The sequence below is a fragment of the Corvus brachyrhynchos genome, unplaced genomic scaffold (assembly GCF_000691975.1).
Source record: "Corvus brachyrhynchos isolate BGI_N302 unplaced genomic scaffold, ASM69197v1 scaffold142, whole genome shotgun sequence".
Classification (NCBI taxonomy): Eukaryota; Metazoa; Chordata; class Aves; order Passeriformes; family Corvidae; genus Corvus; species Corvus brachyrhynchos.
This window is the reverse complement of record NW_008237226.1, coordinates 8,214,952-8,242,163: the sequence shown is the minus strand read 5'-3', so window position 1 is coordinate 8,242,163 and position 27,212 is coordinate 8,214,952. Positions and strand designations below refer to the sequence as shown.

The window sequence follows — 27,212 nt, the reverse complement described above, 5'->3', positions numbered from 1 at the left end:
CAGCAAAGTATTATGCAGCTCTGGTTTTATCAGATAATAATTTTTTGGCTTATATACTTGCACTTGGCTCAATTAAGCCATAAAGGCAGAACTTCAGTGAGATGCTGATGAAGCAGCTATATCCTAAAGCAAAGTTTGAAAGTTTTTTCAAAGCTTTCCTATAGAGAAGTTGACTCTGCAGAAGAACTTCAGTCCATGGAAAAGAATAGGCTTGTTTAGGCCATTTTAAAAAAAAAATTCTTTTACATTCAGTAAAAATGAAGACAAGAAGATTACAAAGTTCATAACAAGAAGTGTTCCTGTAGCCTATAAAGATGCCAAAAGATGTCTGAGAGCATCTCCTGCTATAGTCTAGTGAGCAAAATATTTTCTGTATGATTCCTCAGTTCTCCTGTGAGAGATAGTACCATAATCCCACTGTCTACCATCTTCCATCTCCAGTATTTTCTTGCTGCAGTTGAAGCCTGTGTGAGTCTGCACTGGCAAGAAATCATACCATTCAATTTAATTCAGCTGCATTTAACATAATCATTTACAGCAGATGTAATTCTTTATAGCACTATGTGCTATGGTCAAAATGGGTATTTAGAGCACTGGTTCCAGAAGCTGGCTCCTGTCCTGTGCATAATCTGTAGTTGTGCTCTAAGATTATGGTATTTTGTGTAATATGAATACTACCTAGTACTATGATGTCCTGTTAGTTCTAAGGATTCCTAACACCTTTCTGTTGCAATGAAGTAAAGATGAAAAATGATGCTGTATTTACAACCAATAGAACATGAATGCTTTCTGTTTGGTAGTAGCATAATGAAGCTCCTAAATCAGGGTCTAATTTTGCCATTACAAGTAGAGTGAACATACTATTACTGTGTGATAATACTGCAAGACGTATCTTATTCTTGAAGGAGCTTGACTGTATATAGATCTGCACAATTTTTTCTATTATGAAAACAAGGCAGATAGGTTTGCTATGTGTATTCCTAAAGTTATGTGCTTAAATACTTTCTTGAAAACAACTTAATCTTTAACATTTCCAAGCCCTCATAGTCTGTCTTCCTTCCTTCTTTTCTTCTTGAGAGAAAGAAATACATCTTTGTGTGTACTGTGCATATATGTATGAAAAATAAACTTCCTCACTGGCAAGTAAACCCAAGAACAATGTTGCTAGCAGCTGTTGTGCTTAAAGCCTAGTGGAGAACACTGTTCCCTTATGAGCTCTCAATGCTCTTCTCAACATCAGTAATCAACATGCCAGAACAATGTATTACAAACTCAAAAGCCCAGGCCAGGAGACCACAAAAGCTCCTCTGTCTCATGTGAGGGAACTGAAAAGAGGCTTTCATAGTGCTGGAGAATATGCTGGCAGACTGTGACAGTTCAGAGCCCTCAGTGTTCCGGAAGATGTTTATGTACAAGAAGGGCAAATCTTGTCTAATCCTTGGTTCAGAAGCTACTATAACTGTTATTATTTAAAAACGGGAAGAATCATATGTATGTGTTGAAGACGACAATCAGATAATTACAGGCTACTCAGTGGCTGAGACATTGAAAAGGTCTTCATGCTCCTTCCAGCAGGAGAAGGACATCTTATCTACTCTCACAAATGAAAAGCAAGACGTATCCTTTAAAAAAACCCATAAATCTATTTCCTCCTATTTTATAAAGTAGTTATTTCTGTAGTCAATTATTTTTGCAAGCAAAAAGTTATAAAACCGAAGAGTTGGATAACAACAATGGTGTTTTTTCTTAAGGATGAAAATAACAACCTAATAAGCACCCAGTTCTCAGATTTTCACTTAGGTTTGTAACTGTCAAGTTGCTGAGAAGAGTTAAGCTTCCATTGCGTAAAATGGCACCAAAGTAAGAAAAAGTAACTTCTCACTGCATTGTCCATCTAAAAAGGAAGGTACCTACTTGGGTTTTCAGGAAGTCTTGCTAGACACCACTGCCCTGCAATATGTCAGAGAGAGGAAGATCAGCTTGGCATATAGAATACTGGTTTTTGTAACTTTATTTTAAATGAAATTACATTCAGATACAGCCCAGCTATATTAGCAGACATTTAAACAAATGTTTAAAGCTAACTTCTATGATTAATCTCTTAGCTTCACAATTCTTTTGTCATTGATATTACAAGCTCAGACTAAATTCACTCTTTTGCATTACCCTGATTCAAAATCCAAAGCATGTTAAAAAAATACAAAAATGTCTAAAATTTCACTTTCCAACCTAACTTATAAGAATAATAAAACTACTAAAATGCTGTCATTAAAAAGCCCCATTGATATGATTTACAGCTGTACAAATTGTTTAAAACAAGCATTACTGGATAAGTGATCAAAGCAGTGCTAAAGATTTGAAGAAGTTTTCCCACTGCCCTTAAGCAGACTTTTCTGGCTAAGTTACAAATAAAAACCACTTTGAAAATGTATTCTTAAATTCACCAGAATAAAAAAAAGCCCAAGTGTGCCTGAGAGAAAAGAGAAGGCCATATTCTATAGTGCATATTCACACTCCAAATTCCCAGAAATACTACCGAAACCAGGGATTTCCTTCCCTTTGATGTGCTTGATATTTGTCTAAGACCTGCACAGAAAATTAGAAAGACATCCTGCACCTGACAAGGTGAACAGTCTGCATGCTGAAGAAGAACTGAGTACTGCTGAGTAAGGCAACTGAGGTGAGGTATGGCTTAAGAGCAATCTGGTTAAGGCAGAGTATGTGTTTTTGAAGCTGTTACTTTTGCTTCCACTTCAAAGCACTAGTGCACTACAACGTGTTTAAGAGCTTTAGTTAAAAAGACCTGGTGGAGCTGGAGCTGGTTCAGAGATAAACCTAAAGGAATTCATTACAATACGCTAGAAAGTCCCTCAAAAAAACCTCTGTCGATTTCATACTCTAACGGTATTCAGTCTACAGCTCCACACATATATGTATTAACAAGGTAAACAAAAATGTTAAGCACAGCTTTCTCAAAATATCCATCCATTATTTGCCGCTTGTGAGCCACAACTCCTACTGTGGATCAGACATTAGCTGAAATTTTCAGTGAGTGTAGCAATATGCGGGCCTAGTAATTAAATCAGGTGCTTTCTTTGCAACAGATAGTCCTCTATCAGGCCAAATACTGCACGGTATTATATCGGCCTTAATCTAAAGGAATTTATGTGGCATTAGTTTGGATTTTTAAGTGAAGAGAGAATTTGGTCCAGTTTAGCACATTAAAATAAACTGATCCACAGCTTCTCTTTGAAGAATCAATAGATTAAAGACAGTGTTTTTCTTTCTTTTAAGATTAAAGATTGGCAGCACTTTCTGTATTTACTACTAGGAAAGCCCACTTACCCCATTTGGCCAGTTTACAATTATTTATCCTTTCCAGTGCTAAGAATTTCTAGGTTATTCACAGAAATACATCAAAGCTCAGGAAAGTGTAACAACAGATGCACCGTATTGTTGCATAAGCTTATGCTTAAAAAGACTAGAAAGTAGCTGGGCTCTGATCATTCTTTGGCTTGAAGCTGGAGTCTCCTTGGAGAGATCAGTTCTTCCATTTGTTGGAGTCCCAAGCCAGGAACCAGCCTGTGAATGTGGGGGGTTCATGCCCTTGCTTCACAATTACAATGGGGGTTCCCTTATCTCTGCCAGAAGGATCTGTTTCGATATAGCGTTTGGCTAAAAACAGAGAGGAAATAAAACATGGACTATATTAGTTCATTCCTTTGGTATAAAAAATGCATTAAAATCCATAGTGAAAGAACATAGGGCTGCTATAATACAGTATTCATTTAATTATTTCAAAGGCAATGAGATGATCAGGTAATTGCTGATTTTTCCCAGCTGGCAGTGAAGGAATTTTCCATGAAGTTAAAACAGAGGGATTGCTCTTCTGATCAGTTCGTTGCCATACAGGTGGGTTTTGCCTCTTAAACAGGAGAAAGCATTTGCTGGTGCTGTGAGGATGCACGAGCTTCGTTCCCATTTCATCCATGTAAAAGCCAGTGTAGTTTCCCTTGACATCCCAACATGACATCAATACAGAAACACAGCCAGGTAACCCTCGCTGCTCCAGGGAAATACATGCAAGGGTTTTCAGCACAAACTTCGTCAGAATAGCTCAGCTATGTGAAGTCACACCAAGGATGACGTATGGTTTTTCAAGGAGGCACATGCCACTTAAGTTGTCTTGATTTGTTTTGTATTTGTTTTGTAATTGGAATTTCCTCCTGCAAATTTAACTTAGTGAAGGGTGGCACTAAAAGGACTTGCTGGCAATCCTTTCTCAGTATACATTATTGAGGGTGGAGGTTAGCAGGGACCTCCTTTTAAATTCCTTCTCTTTTCAGTGCAGTTACTTTTCATCAGGCTTTCCTACATATTATTTAAAAATCTCTGCAGCCCAATAATGCTATCTTGATTCATTTTATCCTTCATAAACTTACAGGGTTTTAAAGTGAATTTAAAGGTGACAATAATCATCTCCTGTATTAAATCCTAGTAAGCTCAGTAACACTTTTAGACACAGTAAGCATAACTAGATTTCTTCTACATCATATTTTCCTCTTTGTTAAGTAATATTGATGCTACTTCACTCAGAAATCTGCCAAATTGATTTGATTTACCTGATTTAAAGGATTCCTGACGCTCAGTTTCATTAGCATCCTTCCCAATCCAGATGAAAACCTGCAAACAGATAAAAGATATAACGTCCCTGGTGTTATAAAGATATTGTGTACAGCTGGTAAAGCACGAAATAGTTGATTCCACTAGAAGAAAGAATATACACTATGAAAAGACTGAAGAGATACAGAGCTCTCACAAACCACAACTGATGTTTTTTTTCTCCCTTGTAAGAAAGTGTAGTTATGCCCTCTATGACACTGGAAGACCAGACCTTTATTCATTCTGATGAAAGGAACTCCAGTTACCTTTTCCATAGATATCTTCTATACTTTGCCAAGGAAATTGCTCTTTAGGTGCCGATAGTAGTACTGTCTCTGGTTTGAGCTTTGTGTGCACATCAACATTTTTGCTTTGTGATCTGTGCTACCCTGGGTGACTGCTAGATAGCCCACTGAAAAACCCAACACCCAGAGCCTTGATCTGCAATCCCCCACATCCCCTTTTTTTTTTTCTCTGAGGGATTCTCTTGGAAACCAGCTACATGTCCCAAGACTTCTTGAGTCAGTATGTCCCAGCTATCCATCCAGCTCTTCCCCCACCATCTCCCATCACTCCTTTCCACATGGACCATGGACATTCCTCCTTATTTCCAAAAACCTCAGCCTTTTGTTCGTTAAGGGTTAGGCTGAAGAAGACAAATAGGGCATGGGCCTTCTCCCCTTTCCCTCCAAGAGGAGAGGAGGGGCAGAGACAATGTACTGTGAAAACAGATGCATTCCCTAAATCTGCAGTGAGTTTGCCTGTCATTCAAAAAGCTCTCCACATTTTCAGTTTTCAGTGAACTGGGAAACGATAGAGATTATTTCTGTCACCCTCCATTCAGTTTCTAGTATGGAGTAATTTTTGTAAGGGTCTAGTAGGTTTCCCCTTTCTCTACTAGGACTTTTTGTAGGTGCTCCTGCTACATGGATTTAGTGGATTCTAAATACCTTTAATGCAATAACTTTTTAAAAAAATCAATACATTTTTGTGATAAAGTCAAGAAAGCTATTAAGAACGCAAAACACTGCTGGGTCTTATATACTTGTGCAGCCTCCATTGGTTTAAATAAGAAGTGCCTGCCATGGCCTCACATTATGCTTGGAAATTCAATCTCATGTGTGCACACTAGCACGTCATATAGCTCAAAATGTATAGCTCCTTTTGGTATAATTTAAAGAAAATAAAACTGTTTCCATTCTGTCAAGATGATTGTTCCTCCCATCTTATGAACTAAGTGATTAAGAATAAACTATCCTTGTTATCACAAAAAGCAGTGCTCAAGTACACAGCTCACCTGCTCCCAAGCATCCAGCAACATGACATCATCTTCAGCCAAATCGTCCTGAGTGAATTCTCCTGGGACCTCTTCAATCTAGAAAGGATAATATGTTTAGAGGGGCTTTTTTTGTTGTTTTCAATGATTTATCAAGATATACAATTTTGCAAAGACCTAAGATATTTTTATAATGTGCAGAGGCTGATGAACCCTTCTTTTCACTCCTACAGGATCAAGCCCTAAACTGATTTGATGAATGCATTAAGGCTTCTCTGAAAGAAAACAAATCACATAATGTCATGTCCTATAAAATCAGCTCTCCGTTTCTCAGAATTGGTAAGATATCCTAAGGAGAGGCAAAGACTTACACTGTAATTGTTGACTACTGTTAATTGGGACTGAGGTCTGCCAGAAGAAGGAGACAGGAACATTTCCATAGAGCACCTTGAACCAACCAAGCTGATATCAGCTGATACATTCATGCAGTTTACATTCATTAATTAGGAAAAGAAACTGCTTTGAATTTGCAGTGGGTGAGCTCAGTGATGAAACTCACATCCAACCAAGCTTCCTGGCCACTTGACAGTGGGACATTACAGTTGACTAAGCCATTGAGGATTAGTCCCCAAAGAAAAGGCAGACTGCTTGCTTCTTCCAAGGATGTACATGCAGATAAAAAGGCAGTTTATTATTATTCGGTATGAGAAGGAGAGATAATAATGTAGCTAATGGTTCCAGCTCTTAAAGGATTGTCAAGGGTTTGGCTATGTGTGGTCATGTGGGAGTGCTAAAGGGACGATAAGCAGATGGTGAAAAAGACATTCCTTTTCCCCACCCTGTGTTATGGTGGCCATAAAGTCAGAGTGGTCTGACCTGCCTCTTCTGGGACCTCTCACGGTGGTGATTCAGTTACTAGAGAAATGCTACAGGAAAGAGGGGATTTCACAGAATTTGGAGGGAATTTAAAATAAAAAGTACGTCCATAGCTCCCAGCAGACTACTACAGAGAGGTTGGTTCCTATTACTGTATTTCCCAGGAGTATTTTAGAAGCTTGTTAGAATACACTTTGCTATTCTCCTAAGATTTTAAAGTCCTTATTAAAGGATCCTATTTGTTTTATCCCTCTCCAAATGACTGGGCTGTGCCTTAAGGAGACTTCCAGCTATGTCCCCTACCTAAAACTGAGCGTGTCCTTGCCAAATGGTGACACAGCATTGCCCTCCCAGAATACAGTAAGTAATTAAGCCTGAATCACAGACTTAATATCCAGTGCATAGCTCTGGGTGTTTCTGCCACGGAAGTAGGTCTTCCTAGCTCCTTGAGCACAGGCCAATACCTTAAAGGCATAATTACACATCTTAAATCTCTATGGAAAATTTCAGACTGCTAGAGATTTTTGGCAAGCAGCATTTATTTTCCTTGCCACCACTGTCAAATGCATAAGGGGCAAGGCACTGAGCTGCACTTCCTCAGCAAATTGATAGCAATCTGGTGATGCTCTGCAAGAATTAAATTGCTTTTGACTGGGAAAATACCTTATCTTTTTGCATCTGCAAGCCTCTATTTCCAGGCTGGAGCAGGCTCTGCATGCAAACTTCTGCTGTATTAATTATTCTGTTCATTCATTGCATTTTGACAGTTTAAAGCACCAAATGTCCACTCTCTAGCTCTTGCCAAGCCTGGCTAACTAAGCCAGTTCCCCAAATTCATTTAATGACCACTTATTTCCAAGGCAAAATACACCAGAAACTATATAATTAAACAGAGAGGAAAGTACCTATCATATACTCACAATAAATCTGCCAGTCTTATTAGAACAACCATACAAGCGAGGGGGATGATCTTCAGCCTTTGTCAAGAGTTGTGCTGAAGTCTGGTATTTTTTTTTACCTCCAAGTGCTTTCCAGAATTCCTCTAAAATACAGAATATATAATTTATTCACCAGCTGATTTAACATTTGATGTTTTAGCTTGTTAGATAGTGTTCCAGAAATTCCCAAACAATCTCAAAGATGAATGCATTTTCTTACAGTACTTCCTGCAGTTTGTCAAAATACCGATATCAGTCGCATACCTAGTGATGCCATGAAGATTTTTTGCCCTTTTCTTTTATACCCCTTTTACACCTTTTTATAACTTCTGTATTCTTAGTGCTTTTTGCCTACATTCTTGGACTTGTTTGTCAAGCTAAGAGATTAAACATTTTAGAAGCTCCGTAGCTCGGGAGCAGTGTGTCCCAGCCCCCAAGGTCCTCTCCAGAACACATTCTGTAAACCAAGATAGAACCATCCAGGGGAAGGTTCCTTGGGGAGGGGGGGCTCACTTGAGCCTCTCATTGGGGAATCTTTGATAGATATGCTAATTAGTAAAACCTATAATATTATACCTGATCTTTTGCAGGTATACTCGGCGGGGTGCATCTCAATGCATATGACCAGGAAGTGTGCACCTAAGGATCCTTAAAATAAATACCAAAGTAAAATCCCTTTTCCCCTTCTAACCGTGTTTGACTCTTGATTTTAAGACCAGGAAAAGGCATCACTAGAAAAATCATAGATTTTAGAATGGCCTGGGTTGGAAGGGACTTTAAAGATCATCTAGTTCCAATGCCCCTGCCATGGGCAGGGACACCTTTCAGTACACCAGGCTGCTCAGAGCTCCATCCAACCCAGCATTAAACACTTCCAGGATGAGGCATCTACCACTTCTCTGGGCAATCTGTTCCAGTGCCTCACTACCCTCACTGTAAAGAATTTTTTCCTAACATCTAATCTAAACCTACTGTCTCCCTGCAGTGCTCTGTATTCTCAGCTGTCTATTAGCAGCTACGTGGCCTCATACGAACCTGGTTCCTGGCCTTCATTAATCTTAGCAGTTTGGCATTTGAGAACATTGGCAATGTATTGAGCTCCTTGTTCCTCTTCTTTGCTTGCTCCTTTTCCTACCCAGGTGTAGCCAGAGTTGTTTGGCAGTTTCAGAACAAAGACATCATTAGAGTTTAGTGACATTGCGTCAACATCAACCTAGATTAAAAAAGAGATTGTTTTATTCTTCAAATTTTCAAATAATGTAATTACTATTTTGCATGTTTATATAAAATGTGTAGACGTGTTAATCTGCTATGCTTTTGGTCTTCAGTTCTTCCCTAGTTTTATACTGATACAAATTAGAGAAGAACTTAAGTCAGGGAACTGACTTGCAGGGCAAAACTTGGGACTGTTTGCAGTAGGAAAGACCATCTCATAGGGGTTGCTGACTTCTTGTCTATTCTTTGTCAACTGACTGTTCACTGTGTGTATTCTTACAGTTCCTCTGAACGATGTAGACTGGTTCCAGCCAGCTACAGCATATTCTCTTTGGTTTATTGGGTGGGTTTGTCAACTAGAGCAGTGGATTGGATTTGGAGTTCTGTGTTCCGAACAGATGTGACTCCCCAACAAGATTAGTTAGAGGAGCTCACGGCAGCTGTATCATTTCCCACTAGGAATGGCTGGTTTACTTAGCAGGTGACCTTACCTCTGCAATCCTAGTAATGGCTGCTAGGTTCCTGCGGATTTGGAAGAGTCGTGTTGGTGGAGCAGGTTTCTGACCTTCCTTCTTGGATGTCCCATCCTTGTAGACAACAAGTGGTTTGTTTTTGAACAAGCTCAGTAAATGTGCAGGCTCTTTGCCTTGACTGACTCGGATCTGTACGTATGTAGAGAAATGCAGTAAAAGAAATAAAAGGACACAAGTGGTTATTTTTGGTCTTTGCTGAATAGCTTAGGGGATCTTAGCCAACAATGCTAAGTATGTTAGCAAAAATGAGAAATAGCAAGCTGAGGAGATCTAAAAATATAGTTACAGACATACAGAGTTAGAGCATTTGTGAGATTTTTTTTGTCAATCACGCTGACACAAAGACGAGATTCAAAATTCTAACAAAATATTTAGCTGATTAAAATGGCTGCTATCTACTGTAATAAGAACGTCACTCATTTTCAAAAGAACTGTCATTTTATAGTGTTTTATAGAATTACTTAATTCTCCTGAAAAACTATCTTGGAAGTTTAAGTGCCCTGTATTTAAGCAGAAGAGAAAGTTTGTTCATTTTATTCATTACTTCTGTATGTATTTTATCTGCAAGAGGATGAAAAAGAGCAGCATAAATTTCTCATCCAGAAGATAACGTGGATGATGAAAATAAACTTCCATTACAGATGTAAAAGATGTTGTGCCATGAAGAATATGAAAAATGACTATTTTTAGGTTAATGTATGGTAAAAGTTATTTGTATGCAACCATTTTATCTTCCTTTGTAACAGTGCCACTGGCCAAGGTAGAGGGCTGCAAATCCCTGCCTTTCATTCCCAGAAAGAAAAGGAAAAAAGGGAATGAGACATGCTGTGTAGCCAGCAGACTAGGAGATGTGGAGAACCCTCAGTGAGGCCTGGGGCAGCTGAGAGCCAGAGTGCCCAGAGAGGTGGCTGCAGCTGGGCAGGAGCAGGTGCTTTTACTGATTTCACAGGCAGAGAGACTGCTACAGTTCTCTGGTAAGGATAACCTAGGATACATATACTTGTAAGGGACGAACTGCAGCAGGATTTTACAAATGGGAAAAAAACCCTCAAACCACAAAAAAAGCCTCAAAAACCGAAAACCCAAATAAACTCAAAAAACCCCACTTCCCCCAAATTGCAGTGAAACATTCCTGCAAGCCCAACTTTTTAATAGTCATTTGTACTGTTGTGCCATCTAGTGACCACACAAAACAGCACACTTAAAGCTTTCAAATAATGCTGATAGAGATGTTAGGCACAGGTAATATATTCTATTTATTTGCATAAAAATACACACATACATACATACATACATATGTGTATATATATGCACATAGGGATACGTACACATATATATTCCTAAGATCATTGCAGGCTAAAAGTACTTTTAGGTATCACATCTACTGCAGTGAAATGGATCTTCTTCAGCTTTGATAAAAACACTTTTTAAGCACTTTAATATTGCAGTTGTTAGTAGTAATAATGTTATTACTTTAAGATTAACACTGGCCTTGGGTATGAGACAGGACCACATTGTGCTGGACACTGTCCAAATATAGAACACACGTTAGGAATATTTCAAACAGTAATTATCTAAAAGTGTTCTAATCCTTAATATAATTTCAATCAGAAATCATAACTGATTAGAGGCTAAAAGTATGGGCTGCCATCTGAATTAACTGTACCTTGGTGGGTGGGGGAAGCCTTTTGCTTTTGTAAATAAGAAATGGGAATCACAGAATTATCTCCTGCTGCCTAGAAAATCTCTGCTTGTCCCTTGTCATCTTACAGTTCAAGCTTTTCTGTGAGAAGAGGCCTCTCAGGTCTTCACCTACCGACCACTTCTCAGTAGTGATGTAAGGAGAGCACACCTAGTCAAGCTAAGGACTACCTTATCTACACACACCTTTTATTTGCCAGTGTCCTGTGCCTTGCCTTGCACACCCCATTTCTGCAAGTGAGGATGTGTATCCTGCTTTCATGGAGCTGCAAGCACTATGGGATGGGAAAGCCCAAGTTATGTTCCTCACTGAGGCAAGGAAAAGTCAGACCCTGTTGCACAATTCCAGCAGGCTTTCCTCTTTTGTCTGTCATGTGGCTTTCATATCTCCCAGTTTTGGCCCTCTAAAAGTCAGGTGTCTTGTCTGGGCTAAAGATCACAACTTCCTCCATAATGAAAAGGAGACAGGGGAGCTCCCACAGGGCTATTGACTTGTCAGAATCCTGCTTTGGAGTGAGCTGCCCTGGGACAGTCTTATCATTCAGTCTCCACTGGCCATGCATAGGGTCTGTAGGTCTTGTCAGGACGGAAACCTAATTTTAAAAGAGTGGAAATCAAAGGAAAGAAAAGGCAGTTTTAGGTTCTGGCATATCTGTGTTCTTTTAGACAGCTACATCCAGGAAGGATTATTCAAGTGGGCAATCTCTGGCACCTTTAACAGGATCCCATGGTGCTTGGCTTGATACAGACCTGAGCAATTGGCATTTCCAGTCTTTAAATGCTAGCTCCTCCTTTCAATTCTCATCGAAATTTGCATATATCACATGCTCTGCTTGATTTTATCCAAAAGACACAAACCTGCACAGCCTGATCACCTAATGACCGATCCAGCTGAACAGTCAGAAATGCAGAGGCAGTCAGTTCATCTTTTGTAGCGTGGGCTCCTTGCCTGAGGAAGACAAGGAGAAAGACAATGGTTAAATTCAGCTTCAGAATAACCCAGAGTTTATGCTGTATGACAAACTCACAGTGAACAATCTTACATTTTCATGTGTTCTACTCAAAAGGACATAAAGCCAACATAAAATAATATCCACACACTGCAGGCCTGTGCAAAGGCAACCAAGCATACCATGTATAGATGATCTGCCCTCTAGGGTAAGTGTAGAGGATAACGTAACAGTCACCCCCATAGAACTGTCCGTATGTCTCAGGTCCCACAGGAACTCGGCCACTGCTTTCCACACGCCAGATCTGGGGAAACAGGGAAATCATTGGAGATTGCTGAATTTCATCCTGAGACTCTTCACAAAGCACTTTACTGTCTTATCCCTTGAGTGTCCTTTCTGTTCCCAAGTGTTATTGAATAGAAATAGGGAGGATTCTTCATGAAGGAGGTAGATACACCCTGCCCCCACTGAATGAATGAATGACAAACATCAACAAGGGACTACAATATGCTTTTCTTTGTCTTGATGCTTTAGTGCCACATGATCATTTCGTAATGTTATGCTGAACTTTCTTGACACCTTAAGGTGACAATATGACATGGCACAACATTATGATCCATCATAAAACTAATGTATCATTTTGGAGAGGCACGCTGCAGTAAGATAACACACTGTTAGGCAGATTTCTTCCTATTTCATTCACTACAGCCCAGTCCAGTCAACAATAGGCTGCTCAAGCCTATGGACCATCCCAAGTGTGAGGTCAGAAACTAGAAAATACACCAATGAGACTGTAGGTATTCATCCCTTCTTTTCTTCCAGAAGCCCAACATGCAATTTTCATTCAACAGGCCATGTTGATACAATGCCATGCCAGCCCTGTGTAGTCCAAAGATAGTCCTGAAGTGGGAAAAAGATGGAGAGATCTAGAAAGACTGTACAGTAATCTTTCCTCTTCAAATCCAGGCTACTTGAGAGACACACTAGGGACAAAGAAGGTTCCTCTAGAAACCAGATTGGATACATACATAAAGACATAGAATGGATTTCTGACTCCAAGAGCAAGTCTTCCCATTCCAGATTTCAAGCTGATATAAGCTTGAAGTTTCTTCTTTAGACTAAGGATCATATTTAAAGTATCTATTTACAAGGTATTGTGTAGAATGGGGAATATTTCTGCTGTTTGATTTCTCTTGATGACTGGTACATCTTTCATAGGCACCAAAAGAACACAACCCATCATACAGCTGATATTCACCGACTACTTCTAAGTATCTTTTCTGATGCTACAAGTAACACTTCCACTAATGTAGCATTAATGTAAACAACAGTATAAAAATTAAAACACAGAGTAGCAGCTTATCCCATTACAAGTAGCAGAATACATTAGTTAGATAAGATACAATTTATCACAACACAAACATTACCTCTACTTTCCCTGAACCGTCATCTACCATGTTATGCTGGGCAGCCATTTGTGGAGACTCATGTAACTTGGTAGCATCAAATTCAATCTGCTCGATTTTAGCCACCCTCTCTGTGACATACACTTTGCCGAAGCCATCGCTTTGATCTTTATCCTTCCAGTCTTTGAAAAACTGTTTGAAAATTGGTGTTTCGCCTCCTTCAGGAAGGACTTGAATCTGAAATGAAGGCAGACACATCAAACAGAAGGAAAACAAAACTGGCACAGTTACTCAGAAATTTTCTAGGTTATATGTTAGTGAAATATTGCCCTTATGTCTTATAAGCCCTTAAAAATATTTTTTCTGGTGACTTAAAAAAAATGTCTTTAACAGAGCTCATGCTCTCCTGGTATCACCTCCATAAATAGATCGCACCTGTGTGTTAGCAGGATAATTCATCTGCTGTATGAATTGTTCAGCATTCTTCATGGCAGCTTTTCTCTCTTGAGGGTTAGCATCCTTGCCTGATTAAAACAGAAGGATAACAGTACGTGGGAAAGGGCAATAAGCTCACAGAACCTTCAAAAACAAGAGGTCCTGGAGCCAGGTTCTCTTTGACGTTGCTCTTATCTCAGTCTTGAACAAACACAAATGCTGGACATGGCATGAGCAAGAAGATTCACATGAGGTTGAATGGCCAAAACAGTGCTTCAGTAGCTTTGAAAACAGTCAATTTAAAGGAAGAAAAAAAAAAAAAGAAAAAAAAAGGGAAAAAAAAAAGGGAGAAAAAGGGGGCATTTTGTTTTGCTTAGTGTTTCTACAAGAATAAAAACCTGTTAATAAGTTAATAATACCTGCTTGGCTCAAGGTATCCTGGGTTTTTTCTCTTCCTTTGCTGGGCAGCAATATGGTCAATAAAGCTGAACTGCCTCCACTTCTTCAGGCAGTGCAAAAGAGTAAAAGAAACTCCTGTTTTGTCTGGCTGGGCTTTGCAATTTATCCATTTCCCAATCCACTACTCCTTGTTCAGCCTTGCTCCGTGTTAGACATCTCTGGAAGTCTCTGTGGGATGACACTGTGTACCAGGTCTGTGTCCCAGCAGGCTGCAGTGACTACATTCCATAGACCTCTTGGTCTAATCAGGTGCTCTGATAAGGCATTCATTGTATCCCATTTTGAATGAGACCATTGCCGAAGTAATTCACACTTCTCACCTTTAGTGGCCTGAAGATTGCCAGCAGAGATGACAACTGCAGTCTCCCGTGCAAGAGTGAGTCCAAGGGGGGTTTTTCACATATTATTTTTACTGGCAGTGGCAAAGTGAGGATGCACACAGGAGCACACAGGGCCACAGCCAAAGAGCCTAAATCATATTTTATTTATTTTATGCCTGAGCCTGTTGGCTTGGTTCTTCTGGAGCTGTCATATACAGTTACAATAGGGAATCAGGGGGTCAGCTAGACCATAGGCCATCTGAGCACAATGCTCCCCAAATGTTTTCTTTTAAAGGATGGTTCCCTAACTGCAAATAAAGTTTTCAAGCAAAAGGCTTACAATGCTTCCTGGGCTGACTTGAGAGGCTTGACAAGTGCATAAAGTAATTACTTGGTATTGCATGCAGTAAAACAAAACACAAATGCCACAGAATAATTAATAAGCTGCCTCGTACCAAAAAAAAAAAAAAAAAAAAAAAAAAAGGAGGTACTTAGCACTGGATTTTAATGGCAGCACTACAACAATTCAGCTATAAGGTGTCAAGACCTCATTCCACAGTAGTAGTATTCTTCTTCAGGGAAACATTCAGACAAAGCAATTGCAGACTGATGATACCTCAGAGATATATTTACAAGAAAAAAAGAGACATCAAAGCATTTGCAAGCTTATGATTTTAGTTCATGCCTTGGACATGCACCTTTCAATTTCACACCTCTGTGGAGAGATCTACCCAAATGGAATGTTCAGTGTCCAGATTTTGTCCCAGAAGATAGGGATTTGATGACAATATACAGAAGTCATAGAATTATTTATATTTGCTTTGTACTTGCCACTTACATAAGCGTTTAATCTCCCAAGCTTACAGATGTCTCAAAAATAGGATCCTTAGAAAAGACTCAGTCTTGAGGCCCTTATAGAAGTGAGCAACCCTTGTTCACAGACTGCACCAGGCAAGAGCTGTGTGCAGGGCTCTGTGTCCAGCCAGTATTAAATCCTTGCTAGTGTCCCAAGGGTGTTGTGTCAACTCCTTAGGTATCTCTGTGTAGCTTCTGCATTTGCAATACAAGTGACCTCTTACCCTTCCACACAAAGATCTTCCTGGCAGCACCATTGTCCAAAATGAAGCACTCCTCAGACAAAAGCATAGCCATAGAGAAGGGGTTTTCCTCTGCTACCACGGACACTTTCATGGATCCACTTGCATCTGACACCTAAGAAAACAATAATTTCAGATTTAGATCAACTCTGGCTTTTACAGCCAAATTAATTTGTGCTCCCAAAAGTACTATAAAAATCAGTTGCCATTCCTATATAACTATATGGCTATATGAAATTTGTGTACTGCTGGAAAGTAAAGTAGGCTAAGGATTATTATTTTTTGTTTCATTTCATTTTACATCCAATAGAGGGAGATATAGTGTTAATTTTAGGAAGTTTGTTGGATCCTTGACTCACAACTTCTTAAAATAAATCTGTTTGTCTTCCACTTCAACAGCTCAAAGTTAAAAATCTGTGTTTTCTTCAGCCCCCCCTACATGCTCGGCTGAACTGGTATAGTCCCTGCTGCCAAGCAACTCACACGGAAGCCAAAGGTTCATGTACATGCTGAACAACAGCACTTGAAACTATAATAAAATAGTCCTACACTAACAGGTGAAATGCCTACATTTATAACCTACTGTTCTTTAATTGGAAACTCTAATGTAAGACCTGTTGCAGAATCTGCTTTGTAACCTCTACCACCACCATAAGTTCATGTAGACCTTCAAAACCTTTTAAAAATCACTCCTGTATAGCTGAAAAGACCAGTTGTTAGTAGAGAAAATAGATTATTGCTATTGTAATTACTTTTCTAGTAGTCCTTATTTCCTTTCATAATTAAATATTAATTTTAAATATGCCATTATATCTTACATTTTATATTATGGAAGCACAAGGAGGAAATTACCACAACAAATAAAAATCAGCTATTATACCTACTCTGAGGGCTCACCATAGACCCATCTCCTGCCTTTGACATTCACTGTTATCTTGCAACACATTTAAATCTAGCTAGCAGAGCTCTGTTAGCAGGACCTATGTACTTAGACTAACTTATTAGATATCCACAGAAAGTTCAGAGAGTTTTCAGGATTCAAAAATTCACTTTCCCTTCTCTAGTTATGTTTTACTACAATGGTCCTGATCATCTATGCAGGCCTTCTTCTTTTGTTTTCCATTTTTGTTCCCTTAAACCGCTGTTAGGAAGAGAAATATGCACCAGATTTTTGGTATGAAAGGAATAATTAATGTGAACTAAACACAACACATAGACAACTATGACAAAAAACGGCCTTGTAACAATGATCACCACATTCAGGCTTCTTGTAAACCCCAGGTACACCTATAGGTAGTGGAAAAATCATGTAAGAGGCACGTAGAGAGGCGGCTCTATCCTGTGGTCGGTGTGGTGCAGGAGCTGCAGAGGGAGTGACTGATCCCCTCTCACACTTCACTGCAGCTTCAAAGTCATTGTAAACAGCACCTAAAAAAGGTCACACACATGGGGATCCAGTAGCACTCCATGCTGCCAGAGTGTTGCCCCTTGTTAGCCAAATCCTCCTTGGTAAGCGATGATGGGGAAAGGAATAAAGTTATAGATATATAAAATATAATGTAACTGTCTGTCTCTTAAACTCTGCTATGAATAACTAAACCATATATGACTATTAAAACTCTTCCTGTTAGAATTAAGAAGACAGGATGATTTTAGAGCAGTTAGTTCTTCTTTGACCTGCACTGAGTGGTTCATAGGCCATGCTTGTTTCCTGAGTAAACAGAAATGTAATCCATTTTTTTTCCCCTCAAATTACCTGGACCATCTTGATTGACATCCTTTGAGAAACTTGTCCATTGGCTGCAAATAAACTAAAATAACAGCCATTCTGTAAATGAAGCCAGAACTCCATATATGAGGAAGGAATGAATGAAATCATGACTACTGTTGAGCATACCTAACTGTAAGTAAATAAATAACTAACTTACCATATATAGTTTAGCACTTCTCCTGTTTGTGATATCAGCCAGCTCATCCTCATCATCACCACATTCAGGCAGCTCTGGCTTGCTCCCTAAAACCTGTATAAGGGAATAAAATTCAAAGCAGAGAGAGTAGGTGCAGTAGCATAAATGCCTAATGTATTATAAATGCCTAATGTAAATATTGATGTATTGTTGCTGTAATCGAATAATTGGGATCATCTTTATATATAATACAATCTAAAACCAAACTCATGGTTGACACAAACATACAGATAATTTTTAAAAACTATGTCAGATCTCCAGCAACTTTATACCTACATGATTTCTTTTCCACAGGTCAACTTGCTGGTTGTCTATACTCCACTAAATACACTTAGAGAGGTGTATGTGATCCTATTCTATGTGTGTGTTTACATGTCTGTCTTCCCTTTTTCTTCCCAGTAACTTCTAAACTGTTGACAAGCACATCTTATAATTTTTGGAATGACATTACTCTTAAAATGTTTAACAATACTAAAATTAAAACCGACAGAGTGAAATATATTAGTTGACATTATGAAGTATTTCAATTAACAGTATAAAATATCAGATTATGAGTACTAATAATCTTAAAAGTTACAGATTCTTAATCTTATTTTAAGGGGAAAAATTTAGCTAGGGTCTTGAAAATAATTTATCGTGTGAGGAAAACATTTTCTTGCTCTACCACTAGAATATCAATTTTAACACTGTGGTAGTTTTACACCACGGGCAGTATTGTAACAACTATCACTACAAGAAATGTACAGAGGTTCATCAAGAATATGTTAGGTCAGGTAGTCTTTATTAAATCCTAGTTACCCTTTCTTAATGATCTTTCCTTATTGATTCATTTATGGCCAGATCCAAAGGTTACACACAGAATATTATGGATTTCTCTGAAATTATGTCCCAGAGTGAAGGCAGTAATTGATATGTCTGAGAGACTAAATATTAACATAAAGTACAGGGGCAATGCCAGCCTTCCTATGAACTTGTGCATTTTCTGTATAACATGCTATGCAATATAACATGAAGACACGTGCAAAAACATTGTAAATATTTGATAATGGCAATGCCCAACAAAGCATACAGCTGCAAAGAATATGGAAAGAAAAACAATATAGAATAAATATTTAATAGAAATCTGCCATCTGTTGCATATTCTGACCTGGTAAAGTCAGTAAAATAGTAAAATAAAATAAAATGAAAATAGCCTTTTCAAGTGTGATTTTTGCAGTTTAAGCTAAAAAATTTTATCTGTGACTCACTGAAGACAAGAAAGCAATGCCCTAAGTGTTTAAGAAAGATGTTACCCATAGCTCTTCAGTATCTAGCAGTCAGCATCTCATGAATTTACACTACATGGCTGCAGATTTGCTACCGTGTAGGCCAAGTCGGGCTCCATGTCCACAGCAGAGTGCCACTGTGCTGCTGAATGGCTAAAACAGTGTGCCCATGTGGTTTATTGGCACCGGCTTTCTAAAAATGTTTCCCTTCCTACCTGTCTTTGTAATGCCAGGGTCACAAAATTGCCAAGTAACAGGCACACATCTTTACCTTAACAGACACTGAACAAGTCTGAGGGTTTTATAACATTTGATTTCCAGTAGCAAATAAGAGGGTAAAAGAGCCCTGTTAGTAAAACTCTCAGAAGTCTGTACTACTTCTCTCCTTAATTAGGCATTTACAGGAAAAGAAAAAAAAAACACAAAAAAACCCCAACCAACCAAAAAAAAACCCAAAACAAACAAACAAAAAACAAAAACCAAAAGAAACAAACAAACCCCACAAAAAATTTGATTTCTGACACAGTTAAAGTCAGTGTTTCCCCTTGCTGTGCATATAGAATACCTGTGGCACCACAATTATTTTGCAGCATCTTTGTCAGTCATGCAGAGTGATATAAAATGCCTTTTTTGTTTTGTTTTGTTTAACTATGCAAGTGTCATTCTGAATATTTCTAAACAAATAGTGCCTGTTGGTGTTTGTGAAAACATCTCAACAGAAGCAGCCTCTCTATTCACAGCAAGGTCTAGGTGCTGCAGTCTGGCAGCAATTAAAGTAAGCAGTCCCTCTAATTTAAAAATTGGGCTTTGAATTTGGGCCCAGCACAGGTTAGATTGCTGACCTGACCTGTTGTTGTCTTAAAACCAAATGCAGAAACATTTTTCTGAACTAGATAGAGAATTATTGTCAGACTCACAAAGTTTGGTCTTAGGAAATCTCAGTGCATTGGTACTATCCAGGGAGCAGGGTCAGAACCTCCTTTGCACAGGTGCAATTAGAGGTATGAGATGATCTGCCCTGGAAAGGGTAGAGGCATTTGGTTCCAGGGAGACCCATCCACAACTCATTAAACAGCAGCTTGCACAGCAGCTCCTCCAGCCAAAGAGAGCTTCTCAAGCCCTGTGCTTCAGCACAGGCAAGCAGAAAATACAAGTGACTAATTTCTGTCATTCTTTTTCTCAGAAGAGCCCAAAAACAAATGAAGAAGGGCTTTGAGAGTGTCCCCTTCTCCTGCATTTTAAGTCGCAGTTGCTTGTAGATCCTTCTACAAGCATTGTGGTGACCCTTTTAAGAAGGACACACTGCGCTTCTCTTCCCACCAGGTAAGAAAACACAAGACTTGTGAGGAGGGCTGTGCAGCCAACACAGCTGTCAGAAAATGCCTTGAGCTGAATCCCTAGTGGTACCTGCATGTGTTGTTATCAATACCAGAAGATGATACAAGGTTAAAGTACCTAAAGCCTGTGAAGGCACCAATTGTGAAGACATGTAGCATATATGCATATATATATATATATACGTATATACTCAATATATGAAGTGATATTGTATGAAATATATATAGTCAGTACACATCTGTATTGCTAGGAACAATTTATGCAGTTTCCAACATGCATTTGTTTCCAGTTTGTCTTATAGACTGGAGGAAGAGACAGATCGTGGAAGGAAAAATTCTGCGCTTAAACACGAAGCACGAAAAAATGCTGAAAAAATGTTGAGTCCTTTCCCAAAGAAATGCCTTCTGGTGAAGTTGTCTTTTCTCCTCCTAAGGCAGATTCCCATGCTATGTCTCCACATGTCTATGTCTGCATGTTACAACCATAAATAGTTTTATCAATAAGATTACAACAGTATTTAAACAACAGCTAACTGCTATGCTGGAACTGGGTTGTATCATTACCTAAGCACATGCTGGCTGAGCTCCGGGACACCTCCCTTTCTACAGATAATTCTCATGTGATGGATCAAAAAGAAGACGAGTCACACCAGCTGAGACTGAAGTCAAAGGCTCCCAAAGCTTTGCAGCAAGGTACCCCAATAAAATGATTTATACCAACAGACCATTTGAAGGACATTGGGTCTTCTGATACTTCACCTACATACACTCCTGGTTTCACACAAATCTTGTGGTAGCTATATACACAGGACTTAGCTCACATCATCCTCTCTGTACAGTCAGGCAGCTCCTCTGGGTCTTGACACTGTTTGGCCCAGTGTACTGACAGCCTTAGGCTGGCTCTTCTTTTTGCTCTGAGGTGTGAGACCCTGACTTACAAACATGCCCAGAACTCAGACCCACAAATCCACCTTAGACACCTGGAAACAGCAATGCCCTCCTGGGGACACAAGACAACCTAGCCACCCTTTTCCCCAGATGTCCAATCATATCAGCAATCTTCAGCCTTACATCTCATAAATACACAGGTGCATACACAGGCCTTGAAACCACTTTTTAAATCATCATCATTATTATTATGTTTATCATATTATCATTATTCACTACTACAGTAATAATAATATAAAGAGTAATTAGGGGCCCTGAAAGCACATCCATGCCCCATCTTCTTCATTCTTTGGGCTTAGCATTGTTTTAGCAAAAGTATTCATTAACTCCATACCTTCAGATCTTGTCTGAAGGTGTATAACAAGAAGTCAGCCTGCATTAATCTTAATATTTTGGGGTTTTTAAGCTCTGTGACACTTTTGTGTTGACACTCTTAGGTTAGTACAAGAATACCATTATGCAAACCAACAGAATATCTCTTCCTCTACAATTGCTCAAGTTCACTCTTGTAGTAAGTGCAACGTAGCTTATCCTGCCTGCAAAACCTGTTTCATATTTGCATGTGCACAAGCTCTTCTCTGTGAATATCTGCACCCCCTCAGAGAAGTGCAAAATACTGAGCCAATGTTTTTACTCAGAGGTGAAACTCCACCCTTAAAAAAGAATAGAAGAAATCACAGACAAAATGTTTTTAATCTAAAAGAATGTGACAAGGTAAATAATTTAAAATAAAGTAACTAGAAGAAATTTGGCAAATATTTTCATCATAACTGGAGAAGCCAGCTCTGCATCATAAAATAGTTGATATTGATTTAATGGGAGCAAGAGGTTTAAGGAGTTCAGTGAGGCTGAAAATCCACCTAGGAAAACAATACCTGAAGAACATGTCAAGTGAAGGTTAATTAAGAGAGAAAACCGGTTTTATACAGTTTAACTTGTGTACACTAGCATTGTGTTTGATTTTCTTCTTCATGTACACAGTTTGGGTTAGGTTTCTGGGTCTGAAACTGAACTGTTTGTTGTGGCTGTGATCCTGAATGTCAGATCTCAATACCACTCGAATTCCCATCTTTACATGCTAAGAGCAATAGAAAGAAAAACAAGAAATTTACATAGCTCAAAGCTGTCTAAATGACCTGACAGTTTATTTATTACTTAATACTTTTGGAAAACAGTCAGGGTAGTTAGTTCATCATTTACTTTCTTGTATGGTTTGACATAAGCAAGTATATCCTGGTCCACAACTTCAAGGCACACATATGGGCTGTGAGAAAGAATGAAGCCACTATGAAAGTCTGAACAGATGCAGTATGAGCTCATTGGTAGATAAAGGCTTTGACTTTTGTTAGCCTTCAAAGCAGAGAAGAATATTACACGGAACATCTCTGAAATAAGTATTCTCTCAAGTATGTACTTGAGCAGCCAATAAAAGGAAAAAAATCCATCAGAGAGAGGAAGGGATAAACAAGATGCAAGCTAGTAACCACCTGGCTGACCCTGGGTACCAGTGCAGAGGATCATCAGGCAAAGGTGGCTTTAGGGCTTTGGTGCTAAAGTAGCTGGCCACAGCTTAACTTCTAATTGTTTTGGGTTACTGGTTCCTCTGCCAGAGCACAACCACTGCTGATGAGATTCTGTGCCAGACAAAAATGACTTTTGACATTGGTCAGATTATGAATAACCAAATATGCTTATTTTAACTGGTTATTGTAGCCTGGAACGCTTCTCATCAATTTGAACAAACATTCATTGTCATACAAAAAATAACACTCCCAATGGGAAAAACTTCTCCTTTCACTGAACTGCTCACAGTGTTTCTGCCTGAAATTGCCTCTCACTAGCAATTCCAGGAACAACAGATCTCATCACATGCTCACCTTGAGCAGACGACCTCCCACTCTCCTGAACACAGATTGAAAATAAGATGTAAACAGCCATAATGCACTGAGAAGTGGGCAAAAGGATGGTTTATGGCAACAAATAGTTCTGGAATGCTGTTAATTTCTGGGTGTTTACCATGTAATTTCTCAAAAGGACTTTCTGGAATTAAGGTCTAAATCTGATCTGTATGAATTCAGATTGCTATAAAACAGCAAAACACATCAGCTGTTCATGGCACTTTTGATGCATAAATTATGGCCTACACTTTTAGCCAGTTTCTGTTGTCTCAGGAATTTCAAATGAAAAGCATAATTTTTTCAAAGCTCTGTGCTTAACTACCTAAAAATAGGCCATTAGGCTTTGGCAGCTTTTAATAAAATATTTCAACTTTGCGTATCTGTCTGGGATAATTTGAATATAAAGCCTTTACTCACATGATAACAACATTCTAAGACATTATTTGTCTGTTCTGTGAAACTGGCCATGGATAACATGCTCACAAAGAGGTGTCTAGATCAGTCTTAAGAGTACAAATTTGATTTTTTTCATAGTTTTGCTCTGAGGTGAAACAGGCTGCTTTCTGTCGTGCTGGGACTGCACAGCTGGCAATATCTAAGCCAGTTATTTACTCTGAGACTGGGTGTGCATGAAATGAGGAAATCCCCTATCTATATTATCTTCAACTATCTGGCTTTTAGGATGCCTCCAAGATGAACAGCGATTCCATGCTAAAGAAGCCAGGAGGGTGGATGGCAGTAACCATGCAAATGCAGCAGTCTTTTTCTAACCATTACTGCTGCTGAATGAACATGGGAGAATTGAGCTGTTTGTCACCTGCCTACCTGCAGCATAATTAAAAATGAACTAATCAATCACCTCCACATCTTTTTTGCATATGTACTAATCCTTCCTACCTAAATGTTTAATCTCACTCCTTTGTTAACATCATCCTCTGATACCAGGAGTAGTATCAAATATGGGACCCAAATCCTGCAGAAACTTGCACATGTACTTGAGATGCCCATTTTTTCTGCTTTATTGGAACATAAATTTAGGCACACACTGAAGCCTTTGCAGCTTTGAAGATCTCTGTTTGGAGGCCTTGTGGATAAAATATCTTATGTGCTGCATGACAGTGCATGCTTATGTGTTGGATAATAATGAAATAAATCAGTAACTAATGCCGACAGGGAGCCACAGACATAAAGAATATTTATCTGATAAAATCCACAACACTCTCAGCTTTTCATTCCTTAAGTGCCTCCAGTTTTGCAGCTGGTCCCAAGGCTGTGGCAGGCTGGACCATGTCAATATGGGAGTAAAAAGAGGAGTATGGCAAACCATGAAACGAGCTGGAGGCAGCAGCCCACGATTGGCAGCCAGAGACCCTGCTAGAAAATCAGTGTTCCCAGGGGATGCACAGCAGTTAAGAAGAGCAGCAGGCAGCCATGATACACAGCAGCATCAGGGTGAGCAGAGGAGCTGCAGCAAGGTGTTTCAGCACTTAATCCATGAGACAGGAAGGTAGAAGAAGCTACTTGAAGGCATTGGAATACTTTTGCAGGGCAACTCTGACTGTATTCACAAGCTCAGCATTTCCAGTCCCATACAGCAAATGGACCAGGTATGCCAGGGGATCCACTGTGATATGACATCAAACTATTCAGTCCAAGACAAAGCACAGATTGAACTCTAAGAAACCAATTCAGAGAGTATTTTGATGGATTTTCTCTAATGACTCCTGTTGATGCTTGAAATAAACTAAATATTTATCTGGACAGAAAGAGAGAGCAAGAATGTTCGTTTCACCTGGTTGTCTAGGAGATATATCCTTCTTAGCTCTTTGAAAATAATTCCTCCTGCTAGTTTAGGTGCCCTTTACAAACAGATTTATGTCTTTAAGTTCCTACATGTCCCAAAATTTTGTGTAAAGGAGCCAAAATGTTCACCTATGATTTACAGCTCTTTGGAGTTAGAAGCTGCAGCACTCAATACTGCAGTATTAAAATCCATCTTAACTTACCTACCTTTTAAAGATAAAGCCAGATAATATCAGTCATAGGCAGTTGTGTAAGCAGAAGACATGGCCCCAGCAACCTGCTCTGCAGTACCTTCAATAATTATATTTACATATTTCTTCAGCATCACACACTCAATGGTGGTGAAAATACTGAACTGATCCCACAACACATGGGATGCTTTTTTCCATACAGCTGTGCTTCACTCTTGCCCAAATGTGAGAGGACTTTTATTCCAGTTTTACATGGTCTGGACATGGAACAGCAATCTGTGCACATGTGGAGTTCTTTTTAAAAAACTCAGCAAAACAATTTACATACTTTTTCCTCCCTGAGCCCTTCCTGCACTACAGAACTTCCACTTAAGACAGTTCAAAGGCAACCTTGCACACAGATGCCAGTTGCTCTGCAAGGGGCTAAGAGGACACAGGCCTGCAGAAAAAAAAAGGAAAAAAAAAAAAACCTTCAAGCTGCATTTCTGTTAGGGAGATACAGGATTCCAGGAAAAAACTATCTCTGAGCTTTTTATACAGTAAAGAAAATCTACCCTTTCATATCTTCTCCATGAAATTCCACTGCTGCAAGACAGTACCTTGAAATAAGAACTAACAACCCCACGTGGAGATAACTGCTATCAACTCGTCTTTAGCCTTCTCTTAATTATGCTCATTTAATAACTGAAAATTATAGTACTTTTTCATCAACAGATTTCTTGATAGTATAGCACAGAAAGGAAAGAAGCCATTACAAACTCTATTCAGATTCTAACATGTAATTATAACATTATAATTGACTTACGTGGTAGGCCTGCAACTACTACAGCTGCTAAAGAAGGAAACATAACAAAGATGAGTGGTTTTCTCACTCACAAGAACTCAAATGAGACACTGCTATAATTTGATCGCAAGCACTTCCAGAAAATCATTAGGATCTTAGAAATTCACTGGAATACCTAGTATAGAAGCAACTTTCCTAGCATAAGAAATTAGATTTTCAACCATCTGCTAGTAGAGCTGTTCATAAAGAATTTAGCTCATGCCATGCAGTATGATACACCTGAACACTTTCTTTTCTGAAATTAAATTTCTAATGCAGGCATTGAAATTAATATTTAGAGACTTAATTAGAAGCCCAGCTTTCAAATGTGTTTGCCACCTGCAGCTCCTATTCAGTTCCCTGTCATTTAAGTACCTGGCTTCGGGCAGCCAAGACTGAAAACTGCAGCTTGAAGAATATTATGGGTAACTCTCAATGTTTTGGGAGATTCCCCCTTACCAGCCTCTGCCATTCTCTGGCAAAACCCCTCTTGATTTTCTATCTGGGTCCGGGGAAAACACTGGGCCAAATGCTCAGCTGGTGCAAAGCAGCTAAGCTGTACTGGAATCCAGGCCATGCATGTTTTGTCTCAGTATGAGTTGTGTAATTTAATCATTTATATGCAAATTTGCATCAAGAAGAGGGATGGTCCTTAATGAAGGAGATAGGCTCAGTGGCTGTAAAGAAAACAGGACTCCTGGTTTTGACAGCTTGAAGCTGGCACCCTGCAGGGCAGGTGTTTGTACTTTGTATCCACATTCAGGGCCCGTCCCATCGTAAAGTTCATTTAAACACAGGAATGTTTGGTAAACTGCCACTACTCAGACTGAACAGGTGTTGCTGTGAAAGGTGCACAGTCAGGTGTAGGATTTTTTACCCCTGTAGATTTATTCTCCTGGACTATTTTGAGCTGTATCCAACAAACTCTTACTGCTCGAAATGATAGAACCCAAATGCTTGCTGTTACCTGCATATATCCAAAATCACTCCAGTGAAGAAGCATATTCTCTTCCTGAGGGGTAAATTTGACCCATAGTTTCAAAGCAGCCTGACAAAGCTATCTGTTCATTTGAATAGCCAATGCATCTACTAGAAACTACAGCTAGTAGTTC

At 39.1% G+C, this 27,212-nt stretch overlaps 1 protein-coding gene across 1 annotated transcript in view; it reads right to left on the bottom strand.

Moving 5' to 3' along the window:
• Nucleotides 1-1,988: 1,988 nt before the first annotated feature.
• SCIN (scinderin) overlaps nucleotides 1,989-27,212 on the bottom strand; it is a 46,335-nt gene continuing 21,111 nt past the window's right edge. Inside the window, exons 5-16 of the mRNA XM_017729182.1 lie at nucleotides 17,797-17,889; nucleotides 15,851-15,983; nucleotides 13,993-14,081; nucleotides 13,579-13,794; nucleotides 12,334-12,455; nucleotides 12,060-12,150; nucleotides 9,459-9,629; nucleotides 8,788-8,965; nucleotides 7,735-7,856; nucleotides 5,960-6,037; nucleotides 4,623-4,683; nucleotides 1,989-3,675 (exon numbers count right to left, since the gene is read on the bottom strand). Coding sequence (XP_017584671.1) covers nucleotides 3,542-3,675; nucleotides 4,623-4,683; nucleotides 5,960-6,037; nucleotides 7,735-7,856; nucleotides 8,788-8,965; nucleotides 9,459-9,629; nucleotides 12,060-12,150; nucleotides 12,334-12,455; nucleotides 13,579-13,794; nucleotides 13,993-14,081; nucleotides 15,851-15,983; nucleotides 17,797-17,889 — 1,488 coding nt within the window. The 3' untranslated portion in view covers nucleotides 1,989-3,541. The remainder of the gene's footprint in view (nucleotides 3,676-4,622; nucleotides 4,684-5,959; nucleotides 6,038-7,734; nucleotides 7,857-8,787; nucleotides 8,966-9,458; nucleotides 9,630-12,059; nucleotides 12,151-12,333; nucleotides 12,456-13,578; nucleotides 13,795-13,992; nucleotides 14,082-15,850; nucleotides 15,984-17,796; nucleotides 17,890-27,212) is intronic.